The sequence below is a fragment of the Pholis gunnellus genome (assembly GCF_910591455.1).
Source record: "Pholis gunnellus genome assembly, chromosome: 19".
Lineage (NCBI taxonomy): Eukaryota > Metazoa > Chordata > Actinopteri > Perciformes > Pholidae > Pholis > Pholis gunnellus.
In genome coordinates, this window is record NC_136546.1 from 17,604,395 (window position 1) to 17,628,449 (window position 24,055).

The 24,055-nt window shown below is 43.6% G+C and overlaps 1 protein-coding gene across 1 annotated transcript; it reads right to left on the reverse strand.

Moving 5' to 3' along the window:
• Positions 1–505: 505 nt before the first annotated feature.
• Positions 506–12,298, reverse strand: LOC306711654 (bromo adjacent homology domain-containing 1 protein). Its single transcript, XM_079180669.1, has 7 exons — positions 12,226–12,298; positions 4,351–6,117; positions 3,228–3,586; positions 2,796–2,955; positions 2,596–2,675; positions 1,067–1,158; positions 506–767 (listed from the first exon to the last, which is right to left on the reverse strand). Exons 2-7 carry the CDS (start codon positions 6,095–6,097, stop codon positions 578–580), a joined length of 2,628 nt encoding a protein of 875 aa, XP_079036795.1. The 5' UTR covers positions 6,098–6,117; positions 12,226–12,298; the 3' UTR covers positions 506–577.
• Between the last annotated feature and the right edge of the window lie 11,757 nt (positions 12,299–24,055).

The following is a 24,055-nucleotide window of genomic DNA, read 5'->3' on the forward strand; positions in this document are numbered from 1 at the left end:
CAGCGCCGGACCATTCCTGAGCCATTGGCGTACAAATGGAACAAACATGATTGTTGTGCTAAGACGCTTTTGGGGGGAACCGCGGTCCTGACAGTGGCACACAGTTCAGCCTGGTGTTCAGCATTCCTGGCAGGCGAGAAGGCAAAGGGGGGGGGGGGGGTGAGGGTGAGGGTGGGGGTGGGGGGGTGTACGGGGCACGCACACAAGCCTCCATGTGAGCTCAGAGTGCTGAAAAAGAATCCCAGCTGATGAATGAATTCTCCCTCCATCGCTCATCCAAACCAGGAAATATTGGTGCTCTTATTAAGGATGATTCATCTATCACATTGTAACCCCTTTGTAGTCAACTAAAGGGATCTGTGCTTCATAATGTGTCAAACACTTTTTGCTTCATCTCCAAAACCATCCCCCCCCCCCCCCCCCCCCCCCCCCCCTTCACTCTGATAACTCATTACCATCCCCCTGCATAAAAGACAGGGGTGTCTAGTCCTGCAGCACCCCGCCTCGCTGCCGCCGCCCTCCTCTGTGCAGGAGGGGGGAGCTACGCTATGATTGATTCAGACCCCGTCTAGCCCCTCTACTGCAGGTTCTTCAGGATGCGTCCAAAGCGGAAGTCGTAGACGTGCCGGCAGAGATACACCAGCTCGGGGTCGACGTCCGTGGGCACACAGCGGTGGGAGGGGGGGGCGAAGTCGGGGCGGCAGGGCACCACGCTGGTGCTGCCGGGTGGGGCGCCTTCGGCACGCCGCTTCACCAAGGCACAAAATCTAAGTAATCAAAAAGGGGGACACAAATCAAATCATGTCTTCATGCTTCTGCGGCTTTATTTGAAAAAATAACGAGCAACTGAACAGGAAACAGATATTTTTCAATTGATGTCTAAGCAAATGTTCACGGCCTGGTGTTTCCCTCGATTCATTAACAGTTGCAGTGTCACAGATGTGCGGTAAGAAAGTCAGAATAACAGCCTTCCAGAAGCGGAGGCGTCAATGAAAAGCAACGATTTCAAAGCATGTTTAAAACAATACGTCTATTGCTGGGCGTGTGTTGCCGTTTCTGTACTTACCTACAGTACTGGGCTAGCGGGAGAACGTAGCATCTGTCTTCTATGCAGGCCACACTATTTTCATCCTGATGCCGAGAGGCGAAAATCTCATTCTGAAACCGACAGTGAGTGTACAATGTCACATCAACACAAGTGCCTCCCATGCTGCTGGCTGAGGGGCGGAAAGAAACGGCAGCACGTTTGAAACCGTGCGCACAGAGGAGGCCCGAACTGTTCCCGTGCGATAGGACGGTGCCTCTGCATTACAGGAACCCTGCTCTCCTCAACGCGCGCTGTGCCGTTTCCCTTTCTAACAGTGAAATTGCTTCTCCTCTCTTACTCTCTGTGCTAGACTGAGGTGGCAGGAGATAGCATCATTTGTGCGTTGTGGTTACACTGAAGTGCTACCCGACATTCAACAGTTTCAGGGCTGCCGAGAGAAAGATAATAATGTCTCCAGCAGCAGAGACAGCTTGTTCATTATTGTCTTATGCATCATCGCCTGTAATGAATGAATTGATAATTGCAAAATGTCTATTATAGCGAAAAAAACAATAAATATGTGAAAGGAAATAATCTTTCCTCCCACATTCAAACACATCAGATATGTCTGTTAAACTTGCACAAAGAGAAGATATTACTAACTAGTCATGAAGAATTTAATGTCTTTTCTGTTCACTTTGTGTAACTTTAAATTGTTTAATAATAAATAAATGTCCGTAGTCGGGCCCTTCTTTTGGGACATTATGAAATGAAATCATATGAATATATACAGTCAAAATATGTAATAAACCATGACAATTTGAACTAATCAAGTAAATTGTTGAAGCTCAGCTTTCCAAGTAGTTTCTTGGGGAAAATGTTGATTTTCAGACGAGGTGTCCTGATGAATGAATGTTTAGCATTTTAATATCTGCTTGTAAAAACTACTTAATAAGACACCCGGCAGCACAGGAGTGGATAAATGTAGTTGATGAGATTTTCTGTCTTTTCTTCATCTTCAGAGAAATGTGTTCATTAAATTCTGGACCAAGTGGGTCAAACATGGAAAGCCCTTATGGACACATTTTGTGGAGGAATCGAATGAATGAAGTAGTTTTAATTAAGCAAATAAGATTTGTATCCCCCAAGTCTCCCCCTGATGTATATTCATTGTTCTTGCACGCTCACTTTAACTCCCAAAATATACAACAATTACTCCATTTTGAAATGAAATAGATGTTGTCCTGATGTTTCTTTTTGGAATTTTAACTGCTGTCTCAAAAACTTGTCTCTTTATTAAAAATGTTCTGGTTTTTCCACAATAGAAGAGTGAAATACAAAACAACCTTCATTTATTGCAAAAAAAAAGAAAAATTATTTCACACCTTCATGGCTATATTATATATTTTCTCTGTATATGTACTCATGATCTGTGTTAATCATTCACATTGAACACTAAAATGTATGTTTCTCCATTAATTGCACACATCTCCACGTCACATGTTCATTTACTTCAGTCATTTGTTTTTTAACATTTGACGACTGGGCAACATTAAATCGAGCCTCACCTCACAGTGTGCGCTGGGATCTCGGCCTCCCTGCGTGTGCTCAGGTCGGTAGTACCAGAAAAGACTCATCATCAGCTCTCCTGAGGAGGAAGGTTGACACACACACACATACATAAACAGAGGTAAACAATCTTGGCCATTTCTTCCTTCGTCCGTCCACCGCATCGATCCGTGATCTCGCCCATCCTCGTGTCCTTTACCTGTTTTGGGGTCCTCCCACAGCGCTGATATCTTGGCAACATATGGGAGGGATTTCTTCCTGGGGCCCGATCGAAGCAGCACAGTGTCTCTGACGTGTATCACTTCCCCGTCCCTCTCCACTCCTTCATAACACTGCCGCGGGGCCGTCTCATCCTCTCCCTGCGACAGACGAACGCATGCACGCACACACAACGACAGATATAATTCTCATTATAAAAGACAAAAAAGGGATCTGTCACATGAAGCTGTGTGGCCAAAACACAATTATCTCCCCCCTCACCCTCGAGCTGCAGCTGGTAGCAGCTACGTTTTTTTGGTATTATCAGGTAGTGGGATACAGGAGGAAAAAAAAAAGCCTCACTAGAGAGAGAGAAGTTCTCTAATCTCTCGCTCATCCTCTCTACTCAGAGACGTGCTCACATACAACCTACCGCAATAAAGACATCCCTCTCCGTTGGCATTCCAACAGGCCTCCAGCCGTTGGTGGCCCGTCTGCGGCTGACTCTCCTTTGTTTGGCGCCGCTGAGGCTTGGCAGGGGCAACGGCTGTTTCTGGGGTAGCCGCGTGCGGCCCATGGACAGGGAGCCGGTGGCGGGCTCGTTGCTCTGAGGGCACTCGGTGGCCAGCTTCAGCCGGGCCTGGGGCTGGTCTCGCCCCGACAGCGGGGTCAGCGGGTGGGGTTGAGTCTGGGTGGAGGAGGGCACGCTGGAGAGAGGGCAGCTGGACATGGGCAGGGAGGGGGGGACCAGCATGGAGGGGCTGTGGTCACCCTGAGGGGAGGAGTAACCCTCTGGAAAAGTAAAGGGGGAAGAAAAGCAAGAAGATAAATGAGGTGAAATGTGCACGTAAAAGGTAGACGATGTCCCTTTTGAAAGACTAAATAACACAATCTTTCTCTGAGCATGTGAGGTCACAGTAACCTTTGACCTCTAAATCCTGATAACTTCATCCTTGAGTTTAAGTCGAGGAAATTTGAAGAAATTCTCTCAAGGCGCTCCGGAGATATTTAATATAAACGTTGGGTCGCAGTGGCTGCTGTTACGCAAAAGTTACAGAAAATTAGCCAATTGCATGGTTCCTGTGTAAATCAGCTTAAAAACAGCACGCTTCTTTTATCTTATTCATCTGTCCAGCTTTATATAAATATAGATAAACACAATTGTTATGCAAAACATTACATATGAGCCAAGAGCTCCTTATCAAGGAATATCTAAGTCACAGCCTCAAGCTTTTGGGCACTTTCAAAGCTCATACCAACAAAAGAAAACAGAAATCTTCACACTTGTTGGGCAACACAACTAGCCCGAGGCAAACAACAAAGGGCTCTTCAGTTCTTTAAGTCATATCTCTGAGATATGCGTTTCTTTTAGTAAGCTACACAAAGACGGTTCAAGAGGATGAATCTAAGAAGTGACATAATAATAATCGTGAATTTGCCGTCAGCGACACACTCGACATATCTTATAAAAGATGCTAAATGTGGTTGTCACAGTGTTACTTGTTTAACGTGCTTCATTTACTGAAATACTACGTCGATCTCCATTTTCCACTCACCTGTTTTGATGCCGTGTGTGCATCCAGTGCATCCCGTACTGAAGGAACAGCCCCTGCTGGTGACGGGAGGCATGGCTCTGTAGGTGTAGCCGCCCATCCCGCAGGCGTCCCCGTAACAGGGCGAGGCCACCGAGTTGCAGTAAGCGGGGTGGGGCAGCCCCGAGCCGTGGGACACCCGCGGCCCCAGCAGCTTGGAGCCGGTCATCCGGTTGGGGCACAAACCGGACGGGGCAAAGTTCAGAGGTTGCGAGGCCAAGTTCGCCGACGTCGTTCCAGTGTGTGTCGGGTGGGCGATGTGGACGTAGTAGCTGGAGAAGCAGTGGTCGGCGGTGCAGAGGCAAGGGTGGGGGCTGAGGGTGAGGGCCGTGTGCGGGTGGGAATGCGTCAGGGGCGGCGAGGTTACGAGGCACTCGCGCTTCACGACGGGGGCCATGGCCGAGTTGAGCGGCGGGTCGTCCGATCCCCCGTAGGGCTGCTGGCCCAGGAAGAAGGCCAAGCGGTGGCAGTATTCCACCGAGCCCTCTGGGGGGCAGCAGGAGTAGTACGGGCTCAGTTCGGTCTCCAGCTGCTCTTCCTTCACTTGCTTCAGCGGGTACGCTAGCATGCTGCGAGACTGGTAGCCCGGTTTGGTCAGTCGACGGGTGCAGCTGCCGGTGTCCCACTCCACTTTGGGCTCAAAGTCGGCCTTCTTCTTGCAGGCCGAGCAGCCGCTCTGCAGGGGCGCCTCCTGTCTCCCGCTCTGCTTTTGTGAGCGCCCCTTGTGTTTGACCCTGGAGTGCCGTTTTGGGGTCGAGGCCGCGGCGGGAGCCTTGCAGTCTGATGTGATAGTAGCTGTGGGCACATTCTTTACTCTCTGTTTACTGGTAGCAGAGGAGCTGGTTAACTTCAGCAGGGCTGCGGCGTTGAGTCCAGCCAACCGCCTGGGGGCGGGGGCGTCCAGACTCTCCTGACTCATCTCCGCTCGGTTGGTTTTGGCCTTCTTGACCTGCTTGGAGCTTTGGCACCGTTTGTGAGACTTTACTTGACTGATGTTTCCTCGTGTGGCCTTCGGACCTCGGGGGACACCACTCCTGGCTGGATTTGCTCCCAGGGATATCCCTCCTTTGGTGTGCTCCTCCTGTCTCCTGGCCTGCTTAGCTGCCGTCTGAGTCTCATTAACTCTTTCAAGCAGTAGACTGTTCACTGCCTCAGCATTGAGAGAGGCCAGCCTGCGCTTGCGAGGTTGCGGGACATCAATGCACTCGCCGCGACTTGGGCTGTTTGACTTTGATTTGGTTTTTGGTAACGACTTTGCCTCTTTTCTTTCGACGCTTTTCAACTTTTTGGATTTGGGTTTGGGTTTGTGACACGCATCTCTTCGCACCCTCTCTCCGGAACCCTCCCGCTCTCGGATGCTCTCCTCCAATCGGGTGAGGAGGACGTGGCAGCTGAGCGCCTCCCCATCCGAACCCGCAGCCCGCCCGCGCAACGGATACGACTTCCTGTCCCGTTTCTTGTCGCGCCTCCGGTCGAGTTTTCTGTTCTGACCCGATTTTTCTGTCCTCCCCTTTTTGTCGTTCGCCGTCTTGGCCGTGACTTTCCTCGGCTTGATGACCTCGCTGATCTTCTTCGTCCTCCCGAATCGGAGGGAGCGCTCAGACCAGGCGTCGCCCATAGCGCCACCATGTGGCCAAGGAGGGCAGCCGTCCCACCACTCGGCCGCGCCGTCGCTCGGCCTGAGGGAACCCTTCTGCCTCGCGTGAGTCATCACATGCTTCTCCACGGGGCCTGGAGACGAGAGACCGAACAAGTAGTCAAAAACGTATGTTTGTCCCAGTTTCGCTGTTTGCTTACAATGTTCACAATACAGTTACTTCCAAACAAAGTGTTTAATTAGATCCATAGAGAGCTGCTTCAGAAACATCTCATAACATCTTTACAGCTTTTGTTCCCTATAATCACACAGAGAACGTTTAAGATCAGCGTGCACCACAGCTCTGGCCGTTTCAGAGCAGGATCGATGGTCAGGGTAAAAAGGAGCATTATGGACCAAGCAGGGAACATTATCATCATGAAAATGAAAGAAGAAAAAAAAAGGTTTAAAGTGACGATAAACTAGACAAAGCTGGGAGGTGCTTCTGTGGTGTGCAAAGTTCTGAGGCACAAAGAAAATGAAAAGCAAGCAAGAACCAACGAGACGCGAGCATAACAAAGATATCGACCATCTTACGTAAGCCTTCGTTTTAGAGACAAACACAACAGCGACATCTGAAGCAAACGCATAAAGGAGTTTAATGAGGAGCACATCCAGCCGACTGGTTTCGTGAATTGATCCGGTCGTTTGGCGAGCTCTCAGCTGTTTATAACGGGTTTGTGTGTTTTATGTAGCATGGAGGAAACTGATGCACTCTGTCATTCATTCACTGCCTTATCACCTCGTGTGCACACAGCATGCAAATAGCAGCTTGTTAGAGCCAATTGTTTAGGCTGAAAAGAAAATGTCAAAAAAGCGCCTTACTAACAAAGTTCAACTGAGGGAAATAAGAGAAATAAACAAGCCAGCTGAACGGGAAGGTGCGATTACTGTTGAAAAATCAATGTCTAAATGTTGATATCATGTAGAGAAGGGGGACGTTATGCATACATCTCACGAAACATACGGCGAATACTCCCCGAGCTCGTTGTGAAATCATTTAGCAATTAAACTCAAATAGCAACGAACAATTAGCTTGGGAGTATTCATAAAGAAACACTCCCGTAGCTCATTGTTAAATTAGAACATAAACTAACTAAGCAACAATGAATGCCTCACGTTTACGTTTACCTTTAAATAACGCCCGTATATACAGATCACGACTTTACTCGTGTGTTTAGGGAATGGTAATCTCATTTCATACCGGAGCGTGGGTCATAAAGATTTATTGTCTGCCTAATAAGATGGTTAAAGATCCGCATTTAAAAACAGCACACACGGTAGAATCTGCACCACGAAGAAAAACTCCCCACAGCAAATACAATTATACATTTTCCGCCGTTCAACTTTCCTTTTGTAAACTGAACGGAGGGTTTCTTTTTCCAGCTTCTTGTTCTACCCCATTACATCCCATAATTAGCTATAATCGCTTAATGAAATCCCCACTTAAAGAGGAACTACACACTAAATTCATATTTCGCTCACTGAACACATTCTTGTTAGCATAAGTTTAAACAGGTGGGTTTTCCCCAACAAGAGTGTGTGTAAAAAACTGCTGTGTGTGTCTGTCTATGATTGTGTCTGTCTGTGATTGTGTGTCTGTGATTGTGTGTGTGTGTGTATGTGTGTGTGTGTGTGTGTGTGTGTGTGTGTGTGTGTGTGTGTGTGTGTGTGTGTGTGTGTGTGTGTGTGTGTGGATTTAAAAGTTAGTTTCAGCCGAATTCTGTGGCGGCTCCCTAACTGTGACCAAATAGGCCGGACTTTTCTGTTTCGTATGGAGTTCTAACATTTCCCTAAATAAGCTTTAGGAGACTAAATAATTTTGCATAATTTGCATATATTGCCAGAACATAACTCTAAACATTAGATAAAGCCAAATTCAAAATTATCATTTTATTTAGTTGACATGCCAGCAGCCATTAAAAAAAAGATCTATTTTCGCCCTTGTTCTTCGTAATAAAATATAAAATAAACCAGGTTATGAATGATCTGTGAACAAACCTCTCTGTGTAAAATCCTTCAGAATAAGGAGAGGAATGAAACTGGAAGGTTTGCTGCATGTAAGAGCTTCTGAAGTAGAGATTCTGGCTCAGAAGTGAAATAAAAACGGCCTTTAAAGATCCGTTTGTAAGACACTACAGCTGAACACAGTAAAGAAATGAACTGATAGATATCAACCATGAAACTTCCCCGGTTGATTACTTAAATCAAGACGATTCTTTTTTGTATAAAAGGTTTCTGAAATGTAATTATTTTTAAATATACAAATTATCTAATGGTAACTTTGGTGAATTTGGCACAAATAGACAAAGTAATAGAATAAAAGCCTAAATGTGTATTTCACATGTTGTCTTTCCACTCGTCTGAAAGGAGACATGACATGGATGCAAAGCCATAAAATTGACCGGTGCATTAAATTAAATTGCTTAAGGTGTCTCATCTTTATTTCATCGGTATGAGTCTGATCACAGTAAGCGGTTTCCCTCTGCACGGAGCTGTGCTTCAACAATTACCGGCTTCTGTTGAGACTAGCACGTCTGTGTGAGGCTCCGAGGGCTGGATGCTTCATGCAGATTCCTCCGTCGCGTGAACTCATCCCAGGCTGGAGATCTTTGGCTCAACGGACAACTCGCAAACCGTCGCAGCCCCGACAAGATTTCTCAAAACATGTTGGATTTCGTCTGACTGTGCTCGTGCAGCGTGAAGGCGGTCCAAGACCGAAATGTCAAGACTGATCCAGGGCCGTAGCCAATACGAGTGTAGCTCCAGGGTTCATGAAGATGAAGCACAACTTCCTGAACTACAACTCTACAGCGTTTCCCCAAAAGGAAAAAAAAAAAAACAGGATTTAATATAATTTCTTCCTCATATCTCCAGCTCATAAAGTTTGAATACCTTTAAAACAACAGAAAGCTATAAAAAAAAAACTTGGCAGCACGTTAATGAAAGACAACATCGGGAGGAGTTTGTCCCGTTAAGAGGACGGATAACTCTCGGCTGGGCTTCTCAAACAACATGTAATCCGTTTCGCGGTGTGACCTCGCCTGCTGAGACTGAAATTCAAAACCAGAGTGACACACTTATGCTCTGAAGTCCAGAATATGGCAGATGAAGGCTTTACACTACCTCAATAACCGAAGTCTGTATGTTGATTTGAAAGGACTCTCACATCTAACCGATAACCTCCATACAGGGCTTTTCATCCAGACTCTTTTGTTTTTTTTCTAAACCACAAGCCGTTTTTTTTGGGTCACGTCTGAGAAGTGTAGGTGGGGAAAACACTGGAGGGAACAACCTGCGAGAGGTTATCTCATGTGGCAGCGTTCTGGCCGGCAATTTGGCTCTTCAAACACAGCGAGGCCATGTGATCCTCAGGAAGTAATCTCACATTTACGGGAAGATCAATGACCCACGCGCTCCGTCTCTAATTGGTCAGAAAACAGACCATCAGCTCCTTTCAGAGCATCAAACACCGAGCACACCAGGATGCTTCTTTATTTTATTTTTTTTTAATGATAAGACTTCCAAGATCTCCCAAGACTCTGGAGGAGATGTGTGTAAAACAGCGGCCCAAGTTGATCACACAGAATCCAGGCACATAAACCGTCTGATCTACAGACTCCATTCATCTTTCGTGAAGCTGCAGTTATAAAGCAACCATCAAAACAAACTAGAAACGCTTCAGTCAAAACACAAAGTAGCACGCACTGGCTCCCAAAATCAGCTATAAACCTATCAATTATAATAGTTCTTTAAAAAAATAAATACAATCCAACACAGCAGAAAAGGCAACTAATGTCACAGCACCAAATGTATAACAATACAGCGGTGATAAGAGATACAACTGACACACAGTTAAGAGTCACTTTAAGAATATTACATGAATGTGTATATTTGTCCCAACAGGCCACAAGTTCAACACATATCCCAAACTGTGCATCCTCAGCAGTTTTAAATACATCGCCTGATAGTTTAGCTTTACGTCCCCTTTTCAGGCTGAGAAATACTTCGTAGGTTTGGGTTTAAAACTGGAATAATTAATAGAAAATATATGATATGTAGGTTTATCTGTATATTAGGGTTTGTTATTAAAGTGACAGTTCACCTGTAGTCCAATTATCACTCTAGATTTGTTGGCGAGTTGCCTATTTTTGGGAGCGATCGTCCGTAGAGAAGTCTGCCTTCTCTCCAATATAACGGGACGACGTGACACTCGGCGATATCTCTTTCCAAAAAGCCTGAACCGATTATTCAAGATAATCCACAGACGCTGTTGTGAGCAGTTTCATGTAGGAACTGTGGTCGAAAGAAAAACAGTTCCTATTTCCCTTCCTATTTCTTTTTACCTTAATAGTTTCTAGAGTATGTATGTAACAAACTACTGAAAACATGATTAATTGTGATCGTAGCTCCTGTATGTTTTATTGTGTTTATAGACCAGTGATGAATGTCAATTGGTAAAAAAAAAGACATGAATTCATTTACAACTACACTACATCTATAAACTCTTTTCTCAAAGTGACTGTAAGAAAGTTAAACGTATTTTTTTACCATAACAACAGAGCAATACAGCGAAAAATACAGACAAGTCTCCATTTCTGTTGGTGCTGCGACATTTTTTGCCGCAGAATGAATGAATTAAATATATTCCTCAAATGTGAAAAAGTTGAAACACTTCCTGATTTCCTGACCAATAGCTAACCCGACCCGCCAGATGGTTTGTTACACAGAACCATCTTGAGAAGCCGTAATTGAAAACAAGTTTGAAAAAAAAAAAAGGGCGGGCCCAGGTGATTGGATGAACCATCTGTCAATCAAACTGTTGCAGAAGCGAGTCAGGAGACCAAAAGAAATGTTTCATCTAGAAACGCCTTCAGTGTCCCTTCTGATAAAAACTGATGCTACGCTAACCTCTTCAGGAGACGCCATGTTTGTTTTGAACAAACATGGCGTCTCACACACACACCTAAACCACCGTAGCTGCCAGTAGCTACTTAAAACACGTTACTTGATGTCTGACAAAATGGATTTCCGTGCGATATGTGATCCTGTGTTTCTCGCATGAAAGTAAACTAAAGCCTTCACTTTAGCAAAATTAAAATACATACCCGCCTCCCTCTTTTTTTCTGCCGCACCTCCCACCTCTAATCATTTTCTATAGAGTCCCTAATTTGTGTATTTCAAGTCTCTCAACTTCTTTCAAATAAGACGAATTTAAGAAGTAAAATTGAATCTGCTCAAAACTCATAATTCCATGATTTATAATAAAAGACGTCAGAAGTAGATAATTGGCTTAAATGTAAAGCATCACAATGAATCTACATTATCCAGCCAATTAACACATCATGCAATACACCAGATCACATGCTACAGCCACAACCCCCTCATCAGACATTATCACACCTGTAATTAACACACCTCAACCTTCTGGGGTTTCAAATGTCTGCTTTCAACTTTCAGGTGAGAGCCAGGTGAAGACAAACCAGCTGGTAACCCGTTTGGATCGGATTGAGAGGGCTTTCTTTGTCTGCATTTTACCTTTCCTCATGCCACAGCTCTATCAAGAAGAGATAAAGAGAGACTCCTAGGAATGTCAAACATTCGGTCACTGTCTGGTTTGTTGTTGTTGTTGTTGTTGGTTTTCTTCTCAGACTTGCACCGCAGCCTTGAGCTTGAACACCATCCGAGATGTGGAGGGAGGTTTGCATACACGCACACCTTAATGCATGCATGTATACTCCATGCCTGAATATAAAATATATATATAGATGGATACAGTGGCTGAGCAACACAGCAGGATGGGATACAGTACGGCTTGACGTAGCTTTCTCATCTGAAGTAGACAGCCAGGCTCTAAATATGGGCTGGATAGAGGAAGGGGGGGGGGGGGGGGGGGCTACCCGAACACACCAAGCAAAATAAAGGGCAGTCACCACCTCTTGATCACATTTTAGAACCGGATTCCTTATTACCGACACGGTGGCTGCTCTGATCCCGGGAGGATATGGCACGTATGGCACGTATGGCACGTATAGCGGCCCCCCCACACCCACCCCGCGTGTACCGCTTCTGGTGCACGAAGCCGAGGAAAAAAAAAAAGAAGGGTTTTCTGCGCTCCCTCTTCTCTGGACGGCTGAGCGGTCGGAGCAACTTCAAACATTCAGGGGTTGAAATAGCAACAAACAATCGAGCTGGTAACTTACGGCTCGCCGACGCGCGCGTCCTCCTGCCAACAGCCGGGAACCGTCGAACAAATCTGCGGGTGAAGCGAGAGAGGAGGTGTTGGTCGTGGTGGTGGTGGTGGGAGGGGGGGGGGGGGGGAGAGGGTGGATGGGAGGGGGGGGAGGAAGCCGCCGGACTGGTGCGATGGCAAGAGCTCCGTAAACTGGGAGAGCTGTGGGGAGGCGTGGAGAAAGGACGGTCGGTGGCGCCGTGTGAGTGTGTGCGTGCGCGCGTGTGTGAGCTCTTCCTGGTTGAGCTTCTATACCCGATTTTTTTTTTTTTTTTTTTGCAGAAAACTTAATCTGAAGCGATGTCGGACCAGCCTCGCGTCACACCGACAGACACAACGCGTGTATTGTGACGGAGGGTGATAAGTCACTATATGTATGTATTTAACTTCCACTACATTAAAACGCGGCGCTACAGCACGGCCGATGGATGTTACACCCCCCCCTCCAGACTGCCTCACCCTGTCATTTCGTCGTGACCAAACCACGACCAGCGAACCAGCAGACTGTTCAAACACGTCTGGAGAAATCCGAATGAAGGAGAAATGCATTACAGACGCTATTGTCCCGTGTGGTTGCGTGGGAGATATGGCTTTTTAAATGCTTCCCATTTAGCAAAAGTTCTGATGGGATGTAAAGTCACTTTAAAAGCAGCTCTTTATGGCCCTGCAGGTGTTGAGAAATCAATTAATCCAATGTGCTTTTAAAAGGGTTTAAAGGTAACTTTTTTACAAAATATCTGCATTTTGTTAAAGTCACAATCAATTAAAGGTTTCATTAAACTCTCTAGCGGGGATTGGAACCAGGTAGCGATGGACCGATCGGACTTTTCCAGTCCCGATATCGATACAGAGTACCGATGTGATACGATTGAATTAATCATCTGTATGTCTCACTATGTTGAAGAGACTGGGATCACTCCTTCCACGTGTAAGGAAGCACATACTGTCCACAGTCATCTCTTCATAAATAACAGTATAATGCCACACAAAAATAATTCCGGAGGTACAGGAGTACCGTCAACAAAATGTTCGTATCAAAAATAAAGAATCCATTATGCATTTCATAAAGCAGTGTGTTGTAGCTGGTGGAAGTGGAGCTAATTCTTCACATTGTGTAGCTATTGTTACATAGTTTCATCATAACGATCGTATTTATTATATGTAATAATAGGGCCGTATAGCGTCTCCCCTCCATCACCAGCTCTCAAGTCTCTAACATTCTGTAATTATATGGATTTGACCAGCGCTGCAGAACTCCAGATCTTGGTCGACCACATTTTTGTCTCCGTCTCAGAGAAAGGCGACTCGGGTGCCTTTGCATCGTCTACATTCATTTGTTTGCTCACAGAAAACAAAAAGGAACATTTCCACACATTAACTTCACCTCTGCAATGCCCTTTAATTATTCATCAAGACATTTCTCATGGTACACTTATACCCACATATGGCAACTAAAGAGGAAGAGAAGAAGAGTCTTCATTGGTTTTCTGGGGGGGTTTTTATGGGAACGTGGATCTATCAGATTTATTCTAGCACTGCCTCTGGTTTGCATGAGTCCTTCAGTGTGAGACTCTCACCGGTCTGGTCTCGCCCTGCCTGGTCTTGATAATCTCTGGTCTTGGTTAAGCCGGTCTAGAACACTGGATTTGACTTATTCAGTTTCCCATCTAGTCATGTTCATTGTCAATTTTAAAGTCAAAATGATGTTTCAAAGCCTCATATTGAAATGATAGTGGCAATAATGTGAATCCTTTTCATCACATTGGTCACATTTGAATGTATTCAGTTTAATCTACAACATTGTGTACATTTGTAACTGTAGAATATAAACTGGCTCCCCACAGGGAATACCAGGGACCTCAGTGTCCTCAATTACAGCTGCGGTCCTCCATATAACTTGTACGTGTCCTAATCTGCATCGTAACTATAGCTCTCAAATAAATGGAGTTAAAAAGAGTAATAAGCAAATAAAAAGGTGCCAAGAACCATATAGGGTTCTTCGGCTTGTCCTCATAGGAGAACCTTATTTGGTTTCTGGAGAGTTCTACGTAGAACACAAATGTAAAAAGGTTATATCAAGAACCCTCTGTGAAAGCTTTCTCTGAGAAGTTCTACAGAGAACCCTTCTAGGATGTAATGGTTCCACCCATAACTGTCCAGAACCTGTCCACCCTCTCAGGGTGCTTTAAAGAATCCACCCTAAGGGTTCTACCTCAAACCCGTATATATTCCAAGCGTTTTATCTAGAATCCAGCCAGGGGGTTCCACCATGAACCCCTTTATATTCCAAGGGTTTCATCTAGAACCCTGAAGGGCCAGATCTGATGTGGTGCTGCGCAACCCACAACAATCATGGCTCACACTCTGTTGTGGGCGTTGCCTTTTAAACGCCCTGGCTTTGAACAATCCTTGTGGAACTCCCTCTTCCAAAAAGGGTTCTTTGGATGAAAAGGGTTCTTAACGGAGCCCTTGGTCTTACAAATAACCATTGAAAACCTAATTTCTTCCACAAAGGGTTCTTCAGAAGCAAACGGGTTCTGGGTAGAACCGCAGTCCTTCAGGAAGAACCTGATTGGAACACTCTCCGAAATAACTATACGCAGTAATAGAAGTACTTTATACTTCTACTGTCTATCGGAATATGAAGTGGAAGGAGTAAGAAATGTATGCATCAGTAGAATACTCAGTTACATTCCACCACACCACACTGAGGTACTTTGGATAAACTATTTAGGTGAAAATGTAATCCATTACATTACAATACATACTGCCTGTTGAACAATGAAGAGTGCATCTCTGTGTAGCAGTCACCTTGGAGCTCAAACTGCCTTCCTCAACAGACACAACGACTGAGGTTGTGGAGCGCTGAGCGTCTGGAGTAGTTATTTTAATAAGGTGCAGCAACTAAAAGCACGTCTTCGTTTGAGCAAGAGGAGGCAGTGGCGGCGTAGCCGTGTGGTTTCCCTGCACTTGCGCCAATAGATGTTTCGGTTTAGGGCGGGCAGGTTCTGGGTGTTGCTTGTGACTCAATGCCACTTTGCCATAATGTCCGCACACAGCACTGCCTCCTTCTGCTCCGTCAAAGACATGCTTCATGTCTCAACACTAGTTGCTGCACCTTTAATAAAAAGCTCCAGGTAGAACTGCGTCCTGCAGACTTCACGCTTGTCAACACTGTTTGGCAATTATCTGATAAATCACTGCCTACATGTGAATTAGAAGAAATAAATACTAACATTTGAAACTCAGTTACCCATTCTTTATCTTGTCTGTCATTATAGCCATACAACTGGCATCACAGAACTGGCATTTGAAAATAGCAGGGTGATGTTTACCCTTTAACACTTCATGCACACCACTATTTAAAAACCCTCCACAATATTAGGTTTATCGGTTTTAATTGCAATTGACATTTAAAAAGCATTTCTTAGTGGGTGTTTTTTCTTGCTCCAGAAAGCTTTAAAAAAGGCTTTTTTTGTCAGATGAAGAATCAATACCTGACATTAATGAAAGCAGCCACTTTGCTGCCTACAGTACTCAAGACCCTTTTTAATAGCAACAAATGGTGCTGAGAGGGCCAAATTATACAGTTGAAGACACTGTTATTACATCAATTCAAACTCTTCGAAGAGTGGCTGTAACAGGTCGAGCATTTTTGGGATGTGGAGAAAGAAACTCAGGTGATTGTCAGTACTGTTGCATTAGGAACTAAACACTTATTTGTCTTAGAAAACGAGGATGTGAAGAAGATTTGAGAACATCTTCACAAACTGTAACCCTAAGTTTGTTTCCCAACCCTTAAATCTGTCTTAAACTAGCTGAACATATTAGACATTTAATAGAAACTTCACGTTCGCGTTCACGTCATATCATTTAGAATGTAACTACAACCAAGTCTGAACAGCTGTTCATTAAGCAACGACATCTACTACTTGGTGAAAAGCTTAACAGGAATGTCAAACTGTGGCAAAATAGCTGCAAAGCCTCAATCCCCGGCGTAGTTAAATCCAAATAAACACATCTAATTTGACAACATGGTAAAACTTTATGGAGGTGATGAAATGTTGTGTCGTCAGCTTGTTTAGCTTTCTCCAAGTGGACAGAAAAAAAAATCCTTTACTGTATTGTAGTTGCCAGTGTAGTACATAAAATATTTAATTATTTAGAAAAAAAATAAGAGATTATATATATCTTCTGAAAACCTCTACGAGTATCACTATTACACAACTTTTAACCATGACTAGCCCTAAATCCACAAAATTGCTATGACAAAAATGACTACTTCTCCCTTGATTTATTACCTCTTTTTAACATTGTGAACATCGGTGCATGTTCTCAATCTCTAGTTTCAAGTCTTCTTCAATACAGCATGATGTTCTTAGATTATGGTCCATTTAGAGGTCCTTACAACGGTGTTGTCGGGTCTGGGAGTTGTCCTCGTTTTTGTCTTAGAACGTTTAACCTTTCACACTGTGTTGTCAGTTCATGAAAAGGTAATTGTAACCTTTTGGTCGCCTATAAATGTCTTATTTGGTTCTGTTGTACTTAGCTCCACCATATCATAGCACTTCTGGGTGCAAAAAGCCAAGATGGTTATGGCAGAACTGAAGCTTCAAAACCGTAGTCCAAAAAGAGAGAGCGGTGTAAAACATGTAATCAGGTGTTAAGCCTCACTTAGCTGACTTGACTGTTTTCTTCCCCCAGTGACAGGACCAGGACACAATCAGTAACCAGTAGACACATAGAACAAGTCAGCAAAAGTACAGCATGTCTGTTTGCTGAATGAATTATTACACTGATGGAGTTGCTGGAGAAGTTTCTTTGGATGTATTTTCCTCACAAAATTTAAAAACCAAGAATCCTTTGTTCTCCTTTGAAGAAGCAACAGCCACCTTTTAAAATACTTTTCATTTGTCAAGTATTTAATTCACATGCGTATACAAAACCATGTGCTTATTTCATATAGACTATTTATTGAATTACCAGAAAACATGCTGTACTTGATGGTTGATCTCATCCAGCATTCTTAGCAATGCCTAAGAAAATGAATTCGTAGATATCCCACAAAATAATTTTGTACGTAATCCATGTAATCTTGAACGAGGAAGTATAAAGTCTGTAAAAGCCCACACAGGGCGGCCGGGAGGGGAGCTGGATGGGCCCAACAGCCAGCGATCTTTCAACCAGGGGAACGAACAATTGATGCATTTGTCACTTAACTAGCTTACTTCAGTAACGTCACCTCTGTAGACGCTCTTTGCCTAAACTTAAATAAGTATTTCACGATCTTCTCCTGAACCAAACTAAGCTGTTTCCTGTGAAGACGGAAGTTTATTTTGAAAAGACTGCACGCATGTAACAAGTGGAAATTGACACGTGTTGCTGATGAACTGTTGTAGGAGGATATGTCAAAAAAATAAGGACAGCTGCGAGTCAAAAGCACAAGATGACTGGCTTCTATGTATTATGTTGGACACTTACTATTCCTATTATGTCAGATTCATATTAATGCTTCCATAAACATCCTCTCACTGAGAATATAAAGCTGAAATAGTGTCTGGTGAAAGTTTGTTATTCAGCAGAGATGGATCGCTGAAAGTGACACACAGAGGCGATCCAACCTCTGTCCCCAAAGCACTACACACACACACACACACACACACACACACGCACACGTTCAGTATAGCTAACATTCTTCATTCAGATGTCCTACATCTCATCGCCGGCTTCAAGCTGAGAGCCGACATGAAAGCATCAGTTACTGTGCACAAGGAGCGTGGCAGGGCATTGAAAATTAATTTAATAATCCGGGCAGAGCTTCTACTTAAAGGGCCACCATGGGTTAATTATAAAAATCAAACATATATCACCATGACAGGACTGTGCCACGCATGTTAGGATTTCAGCTCTGGCTAGATTTTCTTATATAAAATGTGTGAGGCATGGATGTGGTAGAAAACCATCCAGCAGGTGGGATTTATTTCAGAGACGTGAAAAGAAACCAGGTGTCTGGTAACCGGGTTTCTTCAGGACAATGACAGTGAAGGAACATAAACAAGCCTTGATCCAATGAAACCAAGCAACCATGACGCCAATCTTGCTCCTCATTGGAAGGTGCGCCTATATGATGCTGCTCAAACACACATGGGTGCACACCTGATTCGATTTGGTGTTTGCACTCAAATGAAATTAAATGTGCAGTCAGTGACACAGATCATAAGACTTTAAAAAAGGTGCAATAGCATTTGCTATGTGAAGACATAGTGGAGTGACGTCTACCGGAGCAGAGGGTGAAGTCGCTCTCCCTCTATTAACGTAACTGGACCGTACTTAAAGTGCATGGCTAGGTGACGGCTACCGCTCTGCGCTCGTACGGCGGTTACAGCTGATAACGCCGTCCCGACCAACCGCGTAATTGCGGAAGCGTAGTACCCACACCTCCGATTCCCCCTCATGCAGAGACTGTTAGCTCTGTCAGCACTTTCTGCATAGTTTGCACCGTTAGCATGGTTAGCTGATAGCCGCCAGCGCAGCTGTTGCCATGTTGAGAGCCGTTGAGAGGCAATCAAAATGCTCCCAATCCCGTAAATCGCAAAAAAAAAAAGTTTGTTAGTAGTAAATGATTAGCTGAGGTGTACAGTAACCACATCGGTTTCATCATGTAGCGTCATTCAATAGAAAGGCTTAATTCAGCCCTCAAAATCAACTAAACTATCCAGTACATCACAGCTGAGTGCAGTGGTGGAAGAATGACTCACGATCTTTAAGTAGCGATCCTTAAAGTTTTAGTCCTGTTTGGTTTATAATTTCTATTTTAGTGTTCTCTTTTGTTGATACATGATCTTCAAGTTTTCAGAATTGTGTGAAAAGTTACATCATTTGTGTTTATAATAGAGCATTTTTTCCTGGTTTGTAATACAAAAATATTGCAATGCCTTCATCAGTGAGCTATAGCAAATCAGCATTGCACCTCCTGCAGTGATAGAGTCTTATCAGACATTTATTTAACCTTTTAGATTAAGTAAAATCAACAATACAACAATGTATAAATATCCTATTACAAGTTAAAGTCTTGCATTGAAAAGTAAAATACAATTACTTCTAATTAAAGTACTTACTGACGCTACTATTTTGAATGTTTTATAAGCTTATCACATTTTTTAATGTGCAACACCTTATTTTGCAAACTAACTAAACTACAGCTGTCAGGTAAATTTAGTGGAGTATAAAGTAGGCTGCAACAACTCCCTCTGAAATGAAGTAGAATTATAAAGTAGCATAAAATAAAAATACAAGTAAAGTACCTCAGAGTTGTACTTATGTGCAGTACTTGAGTACGGAGTTAAAATCCACCACTGCCTCAGATTTGTGCAGCTTTTAGGTTTTTCTGTTAAATTAAGGCCAAAGTGTTGAAAATGATTTGCACAACTGAGAGATGATACAAAGTGATAAAATACATTTAAATAAGCACAGACCATATATCCAAAATATACCACTAATCCAAAAGTTCCTCTAAAGGCCCGAATCTCAGTGATGATTTAAGCATTTGAGTTGGACGTTGGCAGAGATCCATTGATAATTCACAGTGGATTTCCTTCACAGTAACGGCTCCGTTATTAGTCCTGCATGGCTATTTAATGGCGGGTCTAGGTGGGAGTCATTTGAACAGTTCTATATTAACTTTTATGACATTTATGATGTCTTAGCGAGGTGGGGCGTGTCGGATCAAAGAGAACATGTGGTAAAGAGGTGCTGCATGGTGACGTACAAGTCTGCTGAAGAAACTCCAAAAGATTAATGTTCAACTACAATAAACTAGTGTGTCAAAGAGTCTCATCAGGTTTTCTTCATTTACACTGCAGGATGGCCTCATGGCGGCACTGGAAAAAGAGAAGCAAGTCACTTATGTGTGAACAAGAGATAATTATTAAATGTGGCAGTCGGTTAGTAGCGATTATTAAAACATAGAAAGAACATCAATAAGTTACAAACTTCTACTTAAACTGAGCTCTCACATTAAGATTTGATCTAGTTTTGTGACTGATCCACAGCAGTGGAAAGTAACCAAGTAAATCTACTGAAATACTCTACTTAAGTACAATTATGAGGTATGTGTTCCCCTGCCGTATTAAAATCGTGATCTTAACTAAACTTAGACTGATTCATTCAAAGCCGTCTCGTGAGTTTTGAAAATAAAACGAGTTACATTTCACTGAACTTGAGAAAACAAGTTCGATAAATATTTATTAAGTTTAATTAACAACCGTTCAGTCACACTGACAAACGCTCCAGTTACATTTTCTTAGTCTTGTTGGAGCGTCTTTGTACCATAGTTAGTACAAAAGGCAACTGATTATCCATTTAAAGTCACATTAAGGCATCGATTAGCCCAATTTCCTAACACTGAATAGATATTCGTGTGGCAGAACGTTTCTGCTTTTCTGTGTTCCTGCCTCACTAATCAGCTCAGATTTATCTTGTGACCCTTTGGAAGGACCTGACCTCCAGGTTGAAAACCACTAAACAACCTGTAGTAAAAGTAGTAAAAGCTCCACGTCAACCAGCCGATACCGAGATCAAATAACAGGCCTCTACTCAATCACGCTGGATCGGGTATCCGATCTATTCAATTCAGCTCTACGTTTTACATTACATACTGGAAATGTGATTCCTGTTTAAGTTTTCACCAATTTGTTGCTACATTAAAAAATGTTTACACTTTAATTGTAATTTATGCATTAATAAAACATATTTAAGGGATTCTTTGAGGGAGATCTGTATCACAGAAAGATGTTTTCTGAAGTCTGTATGATATGATGTGCCGGCCACAACATCGCAGCTTCACATTTCTCCTCCTGCCATTTGAAAACCACAGTCGGCCTTATTGCAATTTGGATACAAGTAATTGGGCAGCCCTATAATACATGTGTATAATACTTCTACATTGTTGCATTTGTACTTTTACTTAAGTTGAAAAGATCTGAACATTTCTTCCACCACTGCTGATGAAATATTTAAACATGGGTTTGTGATGCACTATCCCAATATTAAAAGTGCATGAATTGCAAGTATTAAAAGGGAACGTGCAGCCACTGTATAATTGAATAGAGTTCAAAACAACAAGTACAATTGAGTGCACAGGATCGCATTTAATTCCAGATTCCAGTCAGTTTAACATCTGCACAAACAGGAAACTGTCAACACACAGGCAGAGCTCTGTATCTTGATGGTAGACTGATTTCACATAAATGTGTTTGGTCCAGGTTTAATTTTCATCTCACCAATAAGGACTTCACCCAATAAAAAAAAAAAAAAAGAGCCTCTCTCTTTCCACTTTTCTTTCTTTCCTGCCGAAGATCATCCACTGACTACCCACGCCTCTGGAGGTTTATCTATGATGTCATAATACTATCATCAGTCACTGCCTTTTGACCTAATTGGCCAACTGTGAGGTGGGCTAATTGCGTTGGCCTTTGCGACGCCCCTTCGTTTACCTGAGCAGAGCAACACACACTCCAATGAACACCACTGACTGATATGTCCTCCTCTCTCACATTAAAGTGGCTCTTATGTTCAAATATTAGTAGCCCGTTAAAAAAGGCCCATACGAGCACGCCTTGAGCAAATAAATAGATATTATTACCACCAAGGAATGCCACAGGCTGTATGTGCCGTAAAGTTTGTAACCCCTCGTGCGTGCGCACACAGCTTACACGCGCACACACACACACACACACATATATATCCAGGTAAACACATCGCGCATCCATCCAGCCAATCATGATATTAGTGAGCTCACAGGCTGCTGTGTCCCTTTCCTTGACCTTGTTTCAGTCTATTCCGCGGACAAAGCACTATTATCGCTTTGACATTACACTTTGGAGGCTGCTGCTGCTGCTGCTGGTGGTGGTGGAGGAGGAGGTGACGGGGGAGAGAGAGAGGGAGAGAGAGGGGGGGTGAGGCTATGATAACACACATTGCACGGTCAGTCCGACTGAGTACCACTCCCTGGGAATCTCCTTCATCACCATGGCCATTATCTGCCTCTGCAACGTCCTCCAGACATTACTAAAATGCATACACACGTAATAAAAAAGAGGAAAGCTGGCCATGCAAACCCCTTATGCTCTGCCTGAATACAAAAAAAAAAGCAATGAGGAAAGATAATGTGGAGCAGTCGCTACTTACCGGAACGTAGCTCTCTCTCTCTGCGTGGCGGGCTCTATCTCGTCTAATTTTTTCAAACGGTGCGAGGAGCCAGTCGGCTGGCACCTTATGGTTTCCAAACGGCAAGTCAGCCTCGTCCTACTGCTGAACCGATGCAGCTCAAACTGGAGGAAATAAAAAAAAATAAAAATACCCGAATGTCGCCGATGTGTCGCCACTCCACTCGAGAGGAAAAACCCCTCTTCTAAAATATCGACGGAGAGGAGAGAGGAAGAAGAGACGGAGCAAAACTACTCTCTTCTCGCAGCACTCCTTTCCGAGAAGAGCTGGGTTCGCCCGGGATGGTTGTTTTTTTTATTTTTTTTATATCCCATCCACTCTTGCGACGCCAACACGGCTTCTAAAAAAAGAAAGAAAGAAGAAGAAACCCGTCGCGTGTTGCTGCTGGAGTGCGTATAGCCTGCACACACGTCGCTTATATCCGCCACTTGGCATTAACACCGCACGCAGCTTTTTTCAGTTTGCGCACCAGTCGGCGTGTTGAACAACAACTAGCAGCACAACATGACTGCGGCGCTGACAGACTGGGGGGGTGGTGGTTGGGCCCCTACTGCCACGCAAAAGTGAAGAAATCCTCAGCAGACTCTCCGGTCCCGTTTTAAGAAACAAAAATAAATGTGTTTTACATAACAACGAGAACATCCTCATCCTACTTCTGTGCTGAAGCATGTGATGGCAACATGGTGAGCGTTTTAAAGGGGTATCCACGCGTAACTGCAGGCTAAGGGGGTTGCCTCTTTTGGGACCCACCCCGTCAACTTTCTTAAGGGGGGGTGGTGGTGGGGGGGGGGCGTCTCTGTGGCGTTAATTGGACACGGTGATGACTGTCACTGGGAGCACCTGTTCGCGGACCCGTGTGCCTCTCAAGTGGGATATTCAAACCAGGAAGACCTGCTTGCAAGGGATCCATGCCAAAGGTTACAAGTGTGGGTCCAACCCAAATTCTTATTTCCCAATGAAATTGAACACAATTTAGTATATTTACCATATAATCATGCATGATCCCCAAAGCATAAACCAGAGATTTATGAATCAGAAATCAGCTTTATTTCGCCAAGTATGCGTGCACATACAAGGAATTTGATTTTGATGTACATACACAGTAATAGAAATAACATTTGTGACAAAAGTAAAGAACGGACAGGACTGTTGTGTACTGTACACAAGTAGTGGAAAATAGGGGTAAATACAAGTATATATATATATATATATATATATATATATATATATATATATATATATATATATATATATAAAGTACCAACAACCAACAGTAAAGTAAGAAATAAAACGTCCATACAAGTCTGTAAGTTGTGAACAAAACAAATAGAGCAAAGAAATACATCATCAGAGTTATGGAGGCTTTACTTTGACAATAAATCCAGGCAACGCCTTGAACCTGTGCAGGTTCACTGACTGTCAATCGATTGCATGTCATTTTAATATTTTTTAGGATAATTCACCATAAAATGCAATTTCAACGAAGGAGCGTCCTGAATTTATGGCTTCTATTGTTGTAGAGGCTTCTGTGTATTGTATTGTGCTCGTGGAGCTTATTCCTATATAAAGACGTA

What these genes read in the sequence shown, in the direction of transcription:
- LOC306711654 (XM_079180669.1), bottom strand. Translation starts at nt 6,097, where the DNA reads ATGACTCACGCGAGGCAGAAGGGTTCCCTCAGGCCGAGCGACGGCGCG. An exon ending in CACACACGGCATCAAAACAG is followed by an intron (nt 3,587 to 4,350) that starts GTGAGTGGAAAA and finishes TTACTTTTCCAG; the next exon opens with AGGGTTACTCCTCCCCTCAG. An exon ending in ATCCCAGCGCACACTGTGAG is followed by an intron (nt 1,159 to 2,595) that starts GTGAGGCTCGAT and finishes TGTCGGTTTCAG; the next exon opens with AATGAGATTTTCGCCTCTCG.